The sequence below is a fragment of the Erinaceus europaeus genome, chromosome 9 (genome assembly GCF_950295315.1).
Source record: "Erinaceus europaeus chromosome 9, mEriEur2.1, whole genome shotgun sequence".
NCBI classification, from domain to species: Eukaryota; Metazoa; Chordata; class Mammalia; order Eulipotyphla; family Erinaceidae; genus Erinaceus; species Erinaceus europaeus.
In genome coordinates, this window is record NC_080170.1 from 44,985,259 (window position 1) to 45,001,880 (window position 16,622).

General features: G+C 43.4%; 1 protein-coding gene across 12 annotated transcripts in view; it reads left to right on the forward strand.

Moving 5' to 3' along the window:
• The window catches only part of CACNA1E (calcium voltage-gated channel subunit alpha1 E), a 558,522-nt gene that overhangs the window by 447,625 nt on the left and 94,275 nt on the right, over positions 1–16,622 (forward strand). For all 12 annotated transcript variants that reach the window (XM_060197790.1, XM_060197787.1, XM_060197789.1 and 9 more), the window contains one exon: positions 11,746–11,861. In XM_060197790.1, the coding sequence (XP_060053773.1) occupies positions 11,746–11,861 (116 nt within the window). The remainder of the gene's footprint in view (positions 1–11,745; positions 11,862–16,622) is intronic.

The window sequence follows — 16,622 nt, forward strand, 5'->3', positions numbered from 1 at the left end:
TTGCTTTCAGGTATATATTTTGCCCTAATTTATGGATACATTTGAACATATGCCCTATCTCATGGGATCTGGTCTATATCTAGGTTTTGGGACTTTGTTAGGAAGTGAACCACCTGGAATGGGATTAGAGAATCCTATGAAAGGAAAGGTCTCACCTGAGTAATGAGACTGAAGGGTTGACATTCCACACCTGACATCTCTGGACACAGTCTGAAGTGAAGCATACCAAGGTGGTACTCGTTGTGTTTATTAGGTTGGGATCAGTAGATGTGATATCATTTGGTAAGAATTGAGAGAAGCATGCAGGAAAGTGAGCCCCGCTCTAGAGGTCCTGGGACTGGGGAAATATAGGCTCTAAAGAGGAAGTGGGAGGTTCCTGCTTTCTTAGGGCTTAAGAAGGCAATAGATAGTTATTGTTATAATCACATTATTTGGCGATTGGGTTAACTTTGAAAAATCCCTTTGTTAGGATTTGCTGTATCATACACAACAAATCAAGGTCTTTTTCTTACACTGGGGCTGAAATTAAACCACTACCCATACACACTTGCCTTTCTGACATCTCATATCTCCTCTCTCTCTCTCTCTCTCTCTCTCTCTCTTCTCTCTTTCATCTCTCATAAATGAGAGAGGTCCACAATACTGCTCTAACATACATAGATAGTTCTAGGATCAAACAAGGACCTCATGCATGCAAGCCCTGCACTCTGCAGCTGAGCCACCTGCCAAGATGCTAACTCTCCTCATTTCCCTATTAGCTTCAGGACAAAGGGCAGAAGAGGTTTTCTCTCTTGATGTCAAACCCATAGCCCTACTTTTTAAAGTGCTCCATTGGGTATTGAACCCAGAACCTCACACATGCAAGATACCACCATTGAGTGCCTTCCCCAACTCAAGTTTTTTGCTCCTTTTATTACTTAGAGGTGGGGAGAAATGCCACTCCACCATCTACATGCTCCTTGTGGAGCTGAGCAGGGCTCCAGCCCAGGCCTTTGGGCATAGAAGGTGTGTTCTGTACTAGGTGAGCTGTCTCCTGACTATGGCATCCCCTCTTCCTGAAGCAATGTGTAGACACTGTGCCAAGATTTTCTTGGGGACAGTACAGCACTTTAGTAGTTTAGGGAATCAGGACTATGAGATTGATAGGGAGAAGGTGTGTGTGTGTGTGTGTGTGTGTGTGTGTGTGTGTGTGTGTGTGTGTTTGCATCCGTGCTTGTGGTATAGTGTGCACATGTGTATAGCAGAGTGGGCAAAAAAGATCTTTGAGTTACCCAGGCCAGCCCCTCCTGGGAGGCTTTGTCTCCCAGTTGTCCTAGCAGTATTGAGGACTTCCATGCATCAAGTTCAACTTCCTACACTGACTTAGGAGATGGTTCTGGAAGAGAGAGCCCCCTCAGCAGGGTGTACCTTGTCACTGGAGCCTCACTTCTCATTCCCCCAGAGCTAGGACCTTGTGATCACTTCTAGAATTGTGAATGGCCAAAGCTCTTCTTGTCACTCCAGACTGAAAATGGCTCCTTTAGTTTAGCATCCAGATTCATCACTCTGAATTATCTGTAGCAGTGGGTACTTTATGGGTATAAATTCCTGAAATAGAAAACAGTGTGAGCATCAGTCTAGATGTGATTCAAAAAGCAAGTTTCCCCTCCCCTCAAAACCCTAGAGCCACACCATATATGTTGTACAAATTATGCCACTCATGTAAATGGCTAGAAACACAACAGCAGCCACAAGTATAAATTCACTTGCTAGTATGGAAGAATAAGATTGTACTGGGCTGGGGAGACAGCATAATGGTTCTGCAAAAGACTTTCAGGACTGAGGCTCTGAGGTCAAGATTCAACCCCCAGATCCACCATAAGCCAGAGCTAAGCAGTGCATTGGTCTTATTCTTTGTGTCTTTCATTAAAATAAAAGAAAGTATCTTTTAAAGAAAGAAAAAGAGACTTGTGCCTGCTCACTCAGTGCAGATTAGCTGCCTTCCCAGCTCTCATCCAAAAAATGGAGAACCTAGATCTCTTATAACTGACCCATGGACAGCATGGTTCCAGTTGCATGGGTCCACTCATTTGCAGATTTTTAAACAAATGGACAGCGTTAACTTTTAGAAATTTCAACAATAATGTCTAATTCTGTAAATGTATATTCTTTTCCTGATGATTTTCTCTCTTTTTAAATTTCTTTATTTGGGGATTAATGTTTTACAGTCAACACTAAATAAACACAATAGTTTGTACATACAGAACATTTCCCAGTTTTCCACATAACAGTGCAACCCCACTAGTTCCTCTGCCATCATGTTCTAGGACCTGAATCCTGCCCCCCCCAACCCAGAGTCTTTTACTTTGGTGCAATACACCAACTCCAGTACAAAATCTGCTTAGTGTTTTCTCTTCTGATACTGCTTTTCAACTTATGCCTATGAGTGAGATCATCCCATATTCATCCTTCTGTTACTGACTTAACTCACTTAACATGTGTTTTCAGGCTCCATCCAGGATGGACTGAAAACAATGAAATCATTTTTTTTTTTTTTTGCCTCCAGGGTTATTGCTGAGGGTTGGTGTCCACACTACAAATCCACTGTACCTGGAGGCCATTTCCCCTTTTCCTGACCTAGTTGTTTATCATTGTTATTATTATTGATATTATTGGTGTCATTGTTGTTGAATAGGACAGAGAGAAATCGAGAGAGGAGAGGAAGACAGAGTGGGGGAGAGAAAAATAGACACCTGCAGACCTACCATTTTTAATAGCTGAGTAGTATTCCACTGTGCTCAGCCACTCATCTGTTGTTGGACACCTGAGTTGCTTCCAGGTTTTGGCTGTTACAAATTGTGCTGCTGTGAACATAGGTATACGCAACTCTTTTTGGATAGGTGTGTTTGGTTCCTTGGGATATATCCCCAGGAGAGGAATTGCAGGGTCATAGCATAGGTCCATTTCCAGCCTTCTGAGAGTTCTCCAGACTGCTCTCCACAGGGGTTGTATCAACTGGCATTTACACCAGCAGTGCAAGAGGGTTCCTTTGTACCCACAACCTCTCCAGCATTTGTTACTGCTACCTTTTCTGATGTGTGACATTCTCACAGGAGTGAAGTGGTATCTCATTGTTGTCTTGATTTACATTTCTTTGACAATCAAAGACGTGGAACATTTTTTCATGTTTGTTGGCCTTTCAGATCTCTTCTATCATGAATATTCTGTTCATGTCCTCTCCCCACTTTTGGATGGGGTCATTTGTTTTCTTGTTGTTGAGTTTGGTGTCCTTTTATATATCAAGGTTATTAGCCTCTTCTCTGATGTATGGCATGTGAAGATCTTCTCCCATTCTGTGAGGGGTCTCTTGGTTTGGGTAGTGGTTTCTCTTGCTGTGCAGAAGCTTTTTAATTTGATGTAGTCCCATAGGTTTATACTTGCCTTAGTCTTCTTTGTAATTGGATTCATTTCATTGAAGATGTCTTTAAAATTTATACGGGAAAGAGTTCTGCCAATGTTTTTCTCTTAAGTATTTGATAGTTTCTGGTCTAACATCCAAGTCCTTGATCCACTTGGAATTTACTTTTGTGTTTGATAAAATATAATGATTCAGTTTCATTCTTCTGCTTGTTTCAACCAATTTTTCCAATACCATTTGTTGAAGAGACTCTGCTTTCCCCATTTAATAGTCTGGGCACCTTTGTCAAAGATTAGATGTCCATAGGTGAGGGGGCTTACTTCTGGGCTTTCAATTCTATTCCACTGGTCAGTGTGTCTATTTATGTCCCAGTACAAAGCAGTTTTTATTACAGTGACCCTGTAATTTGAGATCTGGGAGTGTGATGCCTCCAGTTCTGTTCTTTCTTCTCAAGATTGTTTTGGCAACTCTAGGTCTTTTCTGGTTCCAGATAAACATTTGTAGCTTTTGTTCTGTTCTCCTAGAGAAAAAAAAAAATGTGGTTGTGATCTTGATGGGGATTGCATTAAATTTGTGTATGGCTCCTTCCCCACTAGGGAAAGAGAAAGACAGGTTGGCAGTATGGATCGACCTGTCAATGCCCGTATTCAGTGGGGAAGCAATTACAGAAGCCAGACCTTCCACCTTTTGCATACCACAATCACCTTGGGTCCATACTCACAGAGGGTTAAACAAGAGGAAAGCCATCAGGGGAGGGGATGGGATACAGAGTTCTGGTGGTGGGAATTGTGTGATGCTGTACCCCTCTTATCCTGTGGTTTAGTCAATGTTTCCTTTTTATTAATAAAAAATTTAAAAATTTTGTATATGGCTCTGGGTTGTATATTCATTTTAATGATGTTAACTCTAACAATCCATGAACATGGAATAGCTTTCCACTTCTTTGTGTCTTTTTCTATTTCCTTGAATAGTGATTCATAATTTTCAGTATACAAGTCTTTCACTTCTTTGGTTAGGTTTATTCTTATATATTTTATTGTTTTTGTTGAAATACTAAAAGGATTTGATTTCTGGATTTCATCTTCGTCTGACTTACTGTTTGCATAAAGTAATGCCGCTGACATTTGTATGTTGATTTTGTAGCCTTACACCCTACTATATTGCCTGATAATTTCCCAAAGCTTCCTTCTGGATTCTTTAGGATTTTTAAAAAATATTTATTTATTTATTCCTTTTTTGTTGCCCTTGTTGGTTTCCATTGTTGTAGTTATTATTGTTGTTGTTATTGATGTCACTGTTGTTGGACAGGACAGAGAGAAATGGAGAAAAGAGGGGAAGACAGAGAGGGGGAGAGAAAGACACCTGCAGACCTGCTTCACCACTTGTAAAGCAACTCCCCTGCAGGTGGGGATCCGGGAACTCGAACCGGGATCCTTATGCAGGTCATTGCGCTTTGCACTACCTGCACTAAACCCAGTGCGCTACCGCCTGACTCTTTCTTTAGGATTTTCTATGTATACTATCATATCATCTGCAAATAAGGAGAGTTTGGCTTCTTCTCTTCCAATCTTTATCCCTTTAATTCCTTGCTCCTGCCTGATTGCTATGGCAAGAACTTCCAACACTATGTTGAATAGTAATGGTGATAGTGGGCATCCCTGTCTAGTACCTGATCTAAGGAGAAATGCTTCCAGCTTTTCACCGTTGAGTATGATGTTGGCTATAGGTTTGCTATATATGGACTCCACTATCTTGAGGAATTTTCCATCTATTCCCATTTTTTGTAGAGTTTTGTTCATAAAGAGATGTTGGATTTTGCCAGAGGCTTTCTCTGCATCTATTGCTATAACCATGTGGTCTTTGGTCTTGCATTTATTGATGTGGTGGATCTAGTTGATTGATTTATGTATTTTAAATCAAACTTGCATCCCTTTAATAAGCCCCACTTGGTCATGATGAACAGTCTTTTTAATATACTGCTATATCCGGTTGGCTAGAATTTTGTTCAATATTTTAGCATCTATGTTTATCAAAGATATTGGTCTATAGTTTTCTTATTTTGTTATATTCCTGTCTGTTTTTGGTATCAGAGTGATGTTGGCTTCATAGAAGCTAGAAAGGAGTATTCCTGTGTCTTAAATATTTTGGAAGAGTTTTAAAAGTAGAGGTATTAAATCTTCCTTGAAGATTTTGTAGAATTCATCTGTAAAACCATCTGGTCCAGAACTTTTATTCTTGGAAAGGTTTATGATGACTGTTTCAGTTTCTTTGGCTATGAATGACCTCTTCATATTTTCTAGTTCCTCTTTATTGAATTTTGGAAGTTTGTAAGTATCTAGGAACTCATCCATTCATCCATTTCTTCCAGGTTCTCTAACTTGGTGGCATATAGTTGTTCATAGAAGCCTCACATAATATGTTGAATTTCTGTGGAATCAGTTGTGTTATCTCCTCTTTCATTTACAATCCGATTTATTTGGGTCTTCTCCATTTTTTGTTTTGTGAGTTTGGTTAAAGGTTTGTCAATTGTGTTTATGCTTTTGAAGAACCAACATTTACTTTTGTTGATCTTTTGTGTGGTTTTCTTATCTTCACTGTTATGTATTTCTGCCCTAACTTTAGTTATTTTAGTCCTTCTGGTTGCTTTAGGATTCCTTTGTTCTTCTTCTAAGTCTTTAAGGAATGCAATAAGGTTGTTTATTTGTGCTTTTTCTTGTTTCCTAATGTGTGCTTGTATGGCTATGAACTTCCCTCTCAGTACTGCCTTAGCTGTGTCCAAATATTTTGATAACTGTGTCTTCATTTCCGTTGAACTCTCAAAACATTTTGATTTCTTCCTTAATTTCCCCCTTTAACCCAGTAATTTTTAAGCAGTGTACTGTTGAGTTTCCATAGATTGGGACTTTTACTAATTTTCTGTTTATTGTTAAGTGTTAATTTAATTACACTGTAGCCTGGGAGATTCTTGGGATTATTTCAATGCTTTTGAATTTGTTGACACTGTTTTTCTGGCCTAACATATGGTCTATCCTTGAGAATGACCTGTGTGGACTTGAATAAAATGTGTATTCCAACTTTTGAGGTGAATGACTCTGAAAATATCCAATAGTCCTAGTTTATCTATCTCTTCATTTAGCTCCCTCGTTTCTTTACTGATTTTCTGCCTGGATGATTTGTCAAGTTGAGAGAGTGGGGTGTTGAAGTCCCCTAGTATTGCTGTGTTCCTATTAATATATTGCTTTAGCTCATTCAGTAGATGTTTGATGTATTTGGATGGCCTCTCATTGAGTGCATAGATTTAAATAATCATTAAGACCTCTTGATTGACTGATCTTCTGAACATTAAGAAATGTCCATCCCTACCTTTTTTAATTTTATTTATTTAAGGTCTGTCATGTCAGATGAGAATAGCTGTACCTGCCCTTTTTTGTGGGCCATTGGCTTGTATGACAGTTTTCCATCCTTTCACTTTGAGTCTGTGTTTGTCTTGTTGAATTAGGTGGGATTTCTGTAGACAACATATTGTTGGGTTGTGTTCTGATCCATTTTCCTACTCTTTGCCTTTTCATAGGTGAATTCAGGCCATTGACATTTATTGATATTATAGATTGAAGATATTTTAATGCTATTATTGTAGACTTTTAGAGTGTTCTGATATATGGCATGCTTATGGTGATGTGGTTGTTTATAAGAGACCTTTCAGAACTTCTTTCAGGACTGGCTTGGTAATAGTTGATTTCTTGCTTGTCAGAGAAGGTCTTCATGCCTCCATTTATATCTGACTGATAGTCTTTCTGGATACAGTAGTCTTGGTTGAAAGTCTTACTTATTGAGATCTCAATATATATCTTGCCATTCTCTTCTGGCCTATAGTGTTCATGTGGAGAAATCTGCCGCTAATCTTATGGGTTTTTCTCTATAAGTGACTCTTTGTTTTTCTCTTGCAGCCTTCAGGATCTTTCTTTTTTTTAAAAAAAAAATTATTTTATTTATTTATTCCCTTTTGTTGCCCTTGTTGTTTTATTGTTGTTGTCGTTGTTGGATAGGACAGAGAGAAATGGAGAGAGGAGGGGAAGACAGAGAAGAGGAGATAAAGATAGACACCTGCAGACCGGCTTCACCGCCTGTGAAGCGACTCCCCTGCAGGTGGGGAGCCGGGGTTCAAACCGGGATCCTTATGCCGGTCCTTGTGCTTTGCGCCACCTGCGCTTAACCCGCTGCGCTACAGCCCAACTCCCCAGGATCTTTCTTTATCCTTATTCCTTTTCATTATATATATGATGTGTCTTGGTGTCTATAAGTCTGGGCTAATTCTGTTAGGGACCCTATGGACTTCTTGAACCATTATGTCTTTTATGTTGTCTAGAGTAGGGAAGTTCTCAGCTATTATGTCCTTTAAAATTAATAAAGAAAGAAAAGAAGAGAAATGCAGAGTAGAATAAAGGGAACAGAGCCTATTCTCCACCCTTTTACCTTAATTCATAGTCCCAATGCCAAGGGGGCTGGCGGTGTAAACACTTTTCTATTGTAAGACACATTTCCTCCATTAAAATTCCCGTTGTTTCATCAAGGTAATGGACAAACTGAGATATTCATAGAGCAATTTTTTTTTATTAAAAGATGCCTTTTAACAGGAAATTAGGCAGTTATCATTTGGATGACAGAGGCAGGTAGTGGAGCTGGGCCCATTTCCCTGTTCTCTGCAGAATACAATCAGTATAAATGGTGACTGTGGGAAGTCAGTGGTAGCGCAGGGGTTAAGCGTAGGTGGTGCAAAGTGCAAGGACCAGCGTAAAGATCCCAGTCCAAGCCCCCAGCTCCCCACCAGTAGGGGGTCACCTGATGAAGCAGGTCTGCAGGTGTCTATCTTTCTCTCCCCCTCTCTGTCTGCCCCTCCTCTCTCCATTTCTCTCTGTCCTATCCAACAACAACGGCATCAACAACAGCAACAATAACTACAACAATAAAACAACAAAGGCAACAAAAGGGAATAAAAAAACCCACTTAAATAAATGGTGACTGTGATAAGACACAGACGCAGAATGAAGCAGTATGTCACTGGCCTGCCCTGCACAATGGATCACATTCTTCGTATTAGCCCAGCACAGAGCAGTGCACCACGGCACCACTGTCTCCATTAAAAAGATGGTTTCTTGTTTTGTTTTCATGTTCTTATTTTCCTCAGCCTCAGGCTGAAACTAAATCTCTTTGTTGGTTTGAAATGTTAATTCTTGAGAGTGTGGAGTGAAGGTTTCCTGAAACTGTATTAGCCTGGAATCAGAAGAGAACAGTTTGAATTCTTCTCTGCCTCCTGCTAATTGGATAATCTTGGGCAAGAACATTTCTGCATCTCAGTTTTTTGTTTGTTTGTTTTGTTTCCCAAAAAGAAGTGAAATAATGTACATGCAAGCAATTTGTAAATTGTAGAAAGTTCCCCAAAATGTGATATGTAGTTATTTGCTGTTTTTAATACTTTATCCCATAAGCTATGGAGTCTGTGATACCAGGTCTCAGATTAAATTCCGCAGGCCCTTGTTGGCATACAATACGATATGCTTCTACTTGACCTTGGGAAGTTTACAGAGTGGACATGGAGGTAAGCCAGTGGCACAGTGATGGCAACAAGGGCAGGGACCAGACAGAAGTGTCAGGATTTCTGTCCTTGGCTACTAGGGGTAAAACAGACCAGAAAAAGAGTTCTCTGTCAATAGAACAGAAAGACCCTCATAGCTTCTTCTTTTATAATTTTTTTAAAAAAATTTTCTTTATTTATTTATTGGATAGAAGCAGACAGAAATCAAGAGAGAAGAGGGTGATAGGGAGAGCGAAAGAGAGACACCTGCAATACTGTTTTACTGTTCGCAAAGTTTTCCCCTTACAAATGGGGACCAGGGGCTTGAACCTGGATCCTTGCACATTATAACATGTGTGATCACCCAGGTGCACCACCACCTGCCCACCCCCACAGTTCTTTCCCCATTTACTGCTTAGGAACTGCCTCCCCAAGTTTGTTGGACTCTAAGGAAAACAGAGGGTCTGCCCCACCTGCAGGGGGTCGCTTCGCAAGCAGTGAAGCAGGTCTGCAGGTGTCTATCTTTTTCTCCTCCTCTCTGTCTTCCCCTCCTCTCTCAATTTCTCTGTGTCCTATCCAACAACAACAGCTATGACAACAATAACAATGACAGCTACAACAAGCGCAACAACAAGGGCAACAAAATGGGGAAAGTGGCCTTCAGGAGCAGTGAATTCGTAATGCAGGCACTGAGCCCCAGCGATAACCCTGGAGGCAAAAAAAAAAAAAAAAAGAAAGAAAGAAAACGGGGTCTGCCATGAGAAGGAAAGTCATGTAGACAGCTGAGGAGACCCATAGCCTGGAAACATCTAGAAACATTGGGGAGTGAGAGTGGGGCTGCTGGCTTCTCCCACTAGTATGTAGTCTAGCCATGCAGTTGTTCTGGGAACTATTAGAGGTGACACATTTATAGGGACACAGGGGAAAATCACCCCAATGCTCTGGCCAAGCAAACATGACTGTCAGATAGAAAATCAGAATATCAGTGATAAAAAAGAGTCAATTGGGGGCTGGATGGTGGCGCACCTGGTTGAGTGTACAGGTTACAAGGCACAAGGACCCAGGTTCAAGGCTTCAAAGGCTTTGGTCCCTATCTGCAAGGGGAAGCTTCACAGACTGTGAAGCAATACTGCAGATGTCTCTTTTTCTCCTCCATTTCCCGCTTCCCTCTTGGTTTCTCTCTGTCTCTATCCAAATAAATAAATGTTTTTAAAGATTTAAAGAAGAAAACAAAAGAAAGAGCCAATTACAAAGGAAGAGGGGTGTACATAGCTGTGAGTTCTAGAGTAAACAGGACAGACTGGGTGCCTATCCTCGGCTGAGTAGGAGAGAGGCCTGGCTGCCAAGAAAGGGATGATTACATCTACACTGCCAGCAAAGCTGGGTTTCTTATAGAGAGGCCACCCTTTTAGGTAACCCTGCAGCCCCAGGCTTCAGGATAATGGTGGAAGCTTCTCTTGGAGCCCATGGTCCTCAGGTGGCTGACCAGAGAACCACCTGCCATGGTGACACATTAGAGAAAAGCTTGTCTGGCATTGTGGGAGCTCTGTCCTGAACCCTGCACTAGTTGGCCATGGACTAATGTCTGTGGAGGTTTCAGCAGGGCCCACAGAGCCATGGTGGCAGTGCCAAGGATTCACCGGGGAATGCTCATTCCAACCAGCTCACTGGGCCCCCTGGATGGACAGAGCTATGGGTGTGCTCACCAGTCAGCCTGGATATCATTTGCTTAAGGGGAGAGAGCACAGGCCTTCCAAGTGTGAGGCCCTGGGCCCAGCCCCAGGCACCACATGGGAGCACCATGGACAGCACTGGGGAGTTCCAGGGATGGTAGAGCAGTGCTGAGGTATCTCTCCTCTTACTCTCTGGGAAATGATGAATGAAAAGGTTGGGTCGGGGAGGTGCTCAGTCCCTAGTTTTTCTCTTGGTGCTGCATAAAAATCAATGTGGAATTTTACACCCTCCCCCCATATCCTATGGTTTTGTTGATATTTTCTATTTTTTATTTTACAAATAAATTCTAAAAATATATAAATATGAATAAATAAATAAATAAATCCTATTGAGTCCTGGGAGCTTCAAAGGTTACTGCTTCACAGAATGCTTTCTCAGAAAGCCCACATGGAGGAAGAGACAGACACACAGACAGCTTAGAGGTGAGCTAGAAAGAGGTGTGAGGATGTGAGAATGAAGGCAAACAACAGAGGCAGGCGAGCTGAACTGAAGAGGTGACATGTCAGCTGGGCCTGGAGGAAGGGTTATTGCATTCAGGCTGGTAAAAAGGGGCTCCTGGTGGGCCCTAAGCTCTTCAGTCCTTCCCCCCTCATCCCCCTTACCATTTTCAGGGGTAGAGAAATTCTGGGCTGTATTACAAGCATTGCCTGTGAGCTGTGGGCTGAGAATAGTGCAGGGTGGAGGAACTGAAGGTGGGAGCTTGGGAGAAATGGCAGGGTCAGGCTGGAAGACTCTGCAGGCCACGCGAGGTGTTGATCTTTTGTGCAGCCTGAGCAGGTGAAGGGATAGAGTAGAGGGAAGCTGGAATCTGTGCACAAATACCTCTTAAAGACCCCTGACCCCCCCCCCCCTTAGATTGTCCCCTGAGCTGAGAAATGGAGAAGCAGTGGACCCCGCCGGCCCCTCCTGTTGCTGGGATCCAGATGGTGGTCACCACACTCGCTCTAGACGCTAAGGGGACTTTACCCCGCCCACCCACCACCCACTTCTCCTCACCGTGGCACCATCTGAACCTCATACGCCTCATCCTTCTCGTCCACAGGGAGTTTGCCAAAGAGCGAGAGCGAGTGGAGAACCGGAGGGCCTTCATGAAGCTGAGGCGGCAGCAGCAGATCGAGCGCGAGCTGAATGGGTACCGCGCCTGGATCGACAAAGCAGGTGAGCCTGGGACCTCACCCTCAGCCAGCGGCACCCACCCTCCTCCTCAGCAGCATTTGCATGCAGTGGGCAAGGCACTTCGAGGTGCCTCATTACACAGGGTTCCCTGCTTGCCCCACTCTTGTCTGGAGCCTTACTGTCCCTTTTCTAGCAAGTCCCTTTCCTGGGTGGCCCTTCTAGCAGAGTGAGCCTCATGACAGGTGACATGGCTCATCCTGGAGCTGACACTGGGCCAGTGGCATAGTACACTGCCATGCCCAGGGTAGGTCGCAGTTTTAAATGGGGTGGGGGGAATCAATATAGACACACATGGAGAGGCTTAGATATGCCTGGTTTGGAGGATAAATATGCAGTGCTGAGGCTTCCACTTGGCTGGAAGCAAGAAGGCAGATGGAGCCTGAGCTTCCCTGCTATGTATGTGGGGAGGTCAGCTGAGAGTGAGAGAAACCTTACTGCAGGTGCTGAGCAGAGGAGAGACACCTCTGATCTCAGATTCGGAAGGGGCCTTGAGTCACTGCACTAGATCAGACAGCAGGGCACTGAGGCCGGGAGCAGGGCGCAGGTGATGAGACCATCTTGGGAAGTCAGGAGAGCCAGCAGGAGGGCAAGGGTGCCCTTTCTTCCCCTGTTCCCTCTCCTATCTCCTGCCCCCTGCCCCCTTCTCTTGGCTGCCCTCCATGTTGCATGCGGGCCCAACATCAGGGAAAACTCTTGCCCTGCCCAAGGAGAGGTTCAGGTCTCTCACCTCCAAAGCTGCCATCACCCTGCATCTTCTAGAGGAAAGGATGAGTTTGACCCCCTTGCTGGTTTGTTTTTGTTTATTTTACCAGAGCTCTGCTAAACTCTGACTTCTGTGGGACTGGGATTTGAACTGAGAACCTCTGGTGCCACAGGCATGAAGGTCTTTCCGCATAACCACAATGCTATCTCCCCGCTGCCTTTATTGTTTTAAAAGTGGGATCGCCTTGGTGTTAATAGCTCTTCATTTTCTTCCTGAACACAAAGTAATTTTTTAAAGAAAAAAGGCACACAGCCACCCCTCATTTTTCTCGGTTCCTGGTAGGAAGCATAAACAAGACAAGGCCTCTCAGGAATAATCTAGAATGTACGTGGATACCTACATGCCACAGCCTTATTCTCCTGGGGACACTAGCACACTCTCTCAAACCACCAGCACACAGACGTGCTCTCTCAGCTCTGCCATCTTGACTTGAGCTGATGCACGGCCCCATGTGTGTGCAGGGCCCAGAGTCACACCTCCATATATGTACCAGGCTCTCCTCACGCACCTCCAGTCCTCATGTCCTCTCACTATCAGAAAGAGCCCCCTGCCCATTCTATCTGCTCCCTCCCTCTTGTAACCACCATACTTTCTTCTCTTTCTTTCTTTCTTCCATCCTTCTCTTTCATTCATTCTTTCTTTCCTTCTTTCTTATTGCTACCAGGGTTATTCCTTGGGCTCAGTTCCAGCACTGTGAATCCATCACTTTTGGCAACCATTTTTTCCCTTCTTGTTGTTTTTTTTCTTCTTCCATAAGATAGGACAAATAGAAATTGAGAAGGAACAAAGATAGAGACTAAGAGAGACATCTGTGAATCTACTTCACTACTTATGAAGCTTCCTCCACCCACCCCCACCCCTGCAAATGGGAGTGGAGAATTAAACTCCGGCTCTTGCATTTGGTAATGTGTGTCCTCAACCAGGTGTGCCACTGCCCAACCCCCACTACCATAGTTTTCTTGAAGTCTAAGGGTTAGTTTTGTTTTTAAACTAGTTCATTTACTGGTGTTTTTACATGCTATATATGAATGTGAAAACACCCAGTAGGTTTCATTTTGCATAATCACCTCCACTTCTATTCATTTTGCCTCCAAATGTACAGTGCCATCTTTTTAATGTCAGTGTAGTATTCCACTGAGTATATATCCCACCACTTCTTTTTCTAGTTAGTTGTGGATGGGCATTTAAGTTGGTTCCATATTTTGATTACTGGAATTAGTGTTTTTGTAGCCTTTGAACAAATGCCTAGGAGTGATATCACTGGGATATGTCATTTTATGTTTGAAGGAACTGGAATCACCTTTTATCTTCCAGAATGTGTTTCTGGGTGTCTGGGGTTGAATTCCCACATGAAAACCATTCTCCATTTGAAACTGTTTCTCTGTAGCCTCTAGAAGCCAGACCTTCTAGATGCAGGTCAGTCTTGCCCTTTCTCCTCCAAGCCTCTCCTGGAGAGTAAACTGAACCTGTTCTCCCTCTTCCAAGAATGGCAAGGCAGCCTTAAGAAATAAATTTGCCTCCAGGCCAGGCAGGCAGCTTGAAGTTCCCAACCATCCTTGGCTTCCTGGGTGGAGGAGCCATCTGACAGGACTGCTCCCTTCCCAATCCCCCCACCCCACCCCCCCCCACACACACTGGATCAGCCTAGCAGCAGAAACAGAAAAGAACCTGCAGCCCTCTCCATGACCCTTCCAAGGTCAGGCAGCCCAGGATGCTGCTCTCCTGGCTCTGCCTGTCAAATCCATGCAAGAACCCCAGGCTCCACTTTCTTGCAGTTGGCAAAGCCAGCACTCTGCTCCTTCTAAGAAAAGCCACGCAAGGCACCATCAAAGTGTGCTTCCTGGCCCTTCCCTGTTCAAGTGGAGCGTGAGTGAATCAGAGCCATATGGGTTACATTTCCCTGGAAAGACACACGCAAGTTCGAAAGCAGACTTGGCACAAGGCATTGGGGGAGGGGGATTGCCGTACATGGAGCCCTGAGCGCCTCCCTGGGAGACTCAGCCTCGTGGCACCCCTCCTTTCACCTCAGGAATCCTCAGATCCCTGTGCCCCAAAGCCCAGACATTACACAAAGCCAAAATGCCTCTTTGGCCGGGGTCAGTGCTACCGCAAGGCATTTTGACAAATACCTGATGTTCCAGTGATGCCCTTCAAATAACCTGTGCTAGCAAATGACTTTACAGACCTCAGTGTCTGCATAAAAGGACACCTCCCCAGCCCACCACAATGCCTAACCTTTTTTGTTTTTTACCACTTCAATGAGGAAATGCTGTTTCACGGGACTGTGTTGTCACAGGGATACATTTCCACTTCTTCCCAAGATGAGTATCCCCACCCATCACCAAAATTTCATCTTCCTCCACCATAAGGCACTGGGTCCCCAGCCCCCTCAAGGTCCCTCCCTCCCTTCCCTCTTTTCTGTCCTGGAACTGTCAAAATACACTCTGTTTATTAATACTTCTCCCTATATTTTCCTTTGCTTTGTTTTTGAAATCTCACCTTTGTGTGAGATCATCTGGTTTTGTCCTCTTTCTGGCTTAATTCATGTAACATGGTGTCTTCCAGTTCCATCTATATTTTAACAAAAGAGAAGATTTCATCTTTCCTTCCCTTACAGCTAGTATTCCATTGTGTGTAGACACCACACCCTCTTATATATGTTGTTGGACATTTGGGTTGTTTCCAAACTCTGACTATTACAAATAGCACTGCAGTGAGTATACGCACAGAGAAGTCTCTTCGTAGGGATGTATGTTGTATTCTTCGAATAAATACCTAGGAGAGGAATTGTGTGGTCAAATGGTAGATCTGATTTTTGTCATTAATGAGACTTCATCACTCTAGATTTACTTTTTTCAGATTTAGGGATGGGGAGAGAAGGCTTTACCACAGTGAAGCATTTCCCTGTGTGGAATACTGGTGAGGAGAAGGGCACAAAAAATGTGGCCTCCTAAGTGACTGTCTCACCGGCCTAAACGACCCACTCTGTTTGTAATGTTTTGAGAAATGTTCAGACTGTTTTCCACATGTGCTGGATCAGTTTCCACTTCCATCAATAATATCGAAGAGTTTCTTTCTCTCAACTTCTCACCAGCACTTGCTGTTTCCTTCCTTTTTGATATAGGCCATTCTCACAGGGGTGAGGAGGCATCTCATTATTGTCTTTTTTAAAAAAAAAATCACTTTAGTGGGAGAAATGTTGATTTACAAAGTCATTCTTATCATGGGTAGGGTACAGTTTCGCATCTCTCTAAGATGGGTGTCAGCTCACCTCCCTCTCTAGAACTTAATCTGTTAGCTTCAAATTACGCCAACATATACAAAAAAAGCCCAATATTTATGACATGGCATATTGGCTGTGATGTGTAGTACCCGCCAGATATCCCCCTTGCTGGGAGACACATTATATTCTTGATTTTATTTGAAGGTAGAATTCTGGGAATGACTTTACCCTCTTCATCTTGTCCTTTTACTTACCATGAGTGTTTAAATTAAACTAACTTTCTCTGTGAAGACTCTCATTAGTACAGCAAAGACTGCAAAAAGCCAGGGTTTCTGGAGTTCCCTTCCAGGAAGGTGAACATAAAGCAAATACTCATTTATGATCAGGTCAAGGGGACAGGATGAGGATGGGCCAAATCTCTTCAGCCTAAGTTGTTCTCTTGAAACAACTTAGCCCTGACTCTTCCCTTTCCTCTACTCCCCCCCATAAACTGATAAACTAGTAACCTGACTGATAGTAACTAGTAACTCCTAAGTGAAGTGGTCAATGTTATGACCTAGGGGCTATACCAAGAGAAGCGCCCAGGGACCAGGAGTGTTGTTAAAATTCGGAGGCTCTAGCTGGCCGGGCTAGCTTCACGGGCGGGTAACAGAGACCACCAGACACATGGCTGGGCAGGGAAGCTGTATTTCTTTATTCAGGAACAACGATTTATAAACTAAGACAAACTAATCACCAAACAGAACTCTGCTGCCTC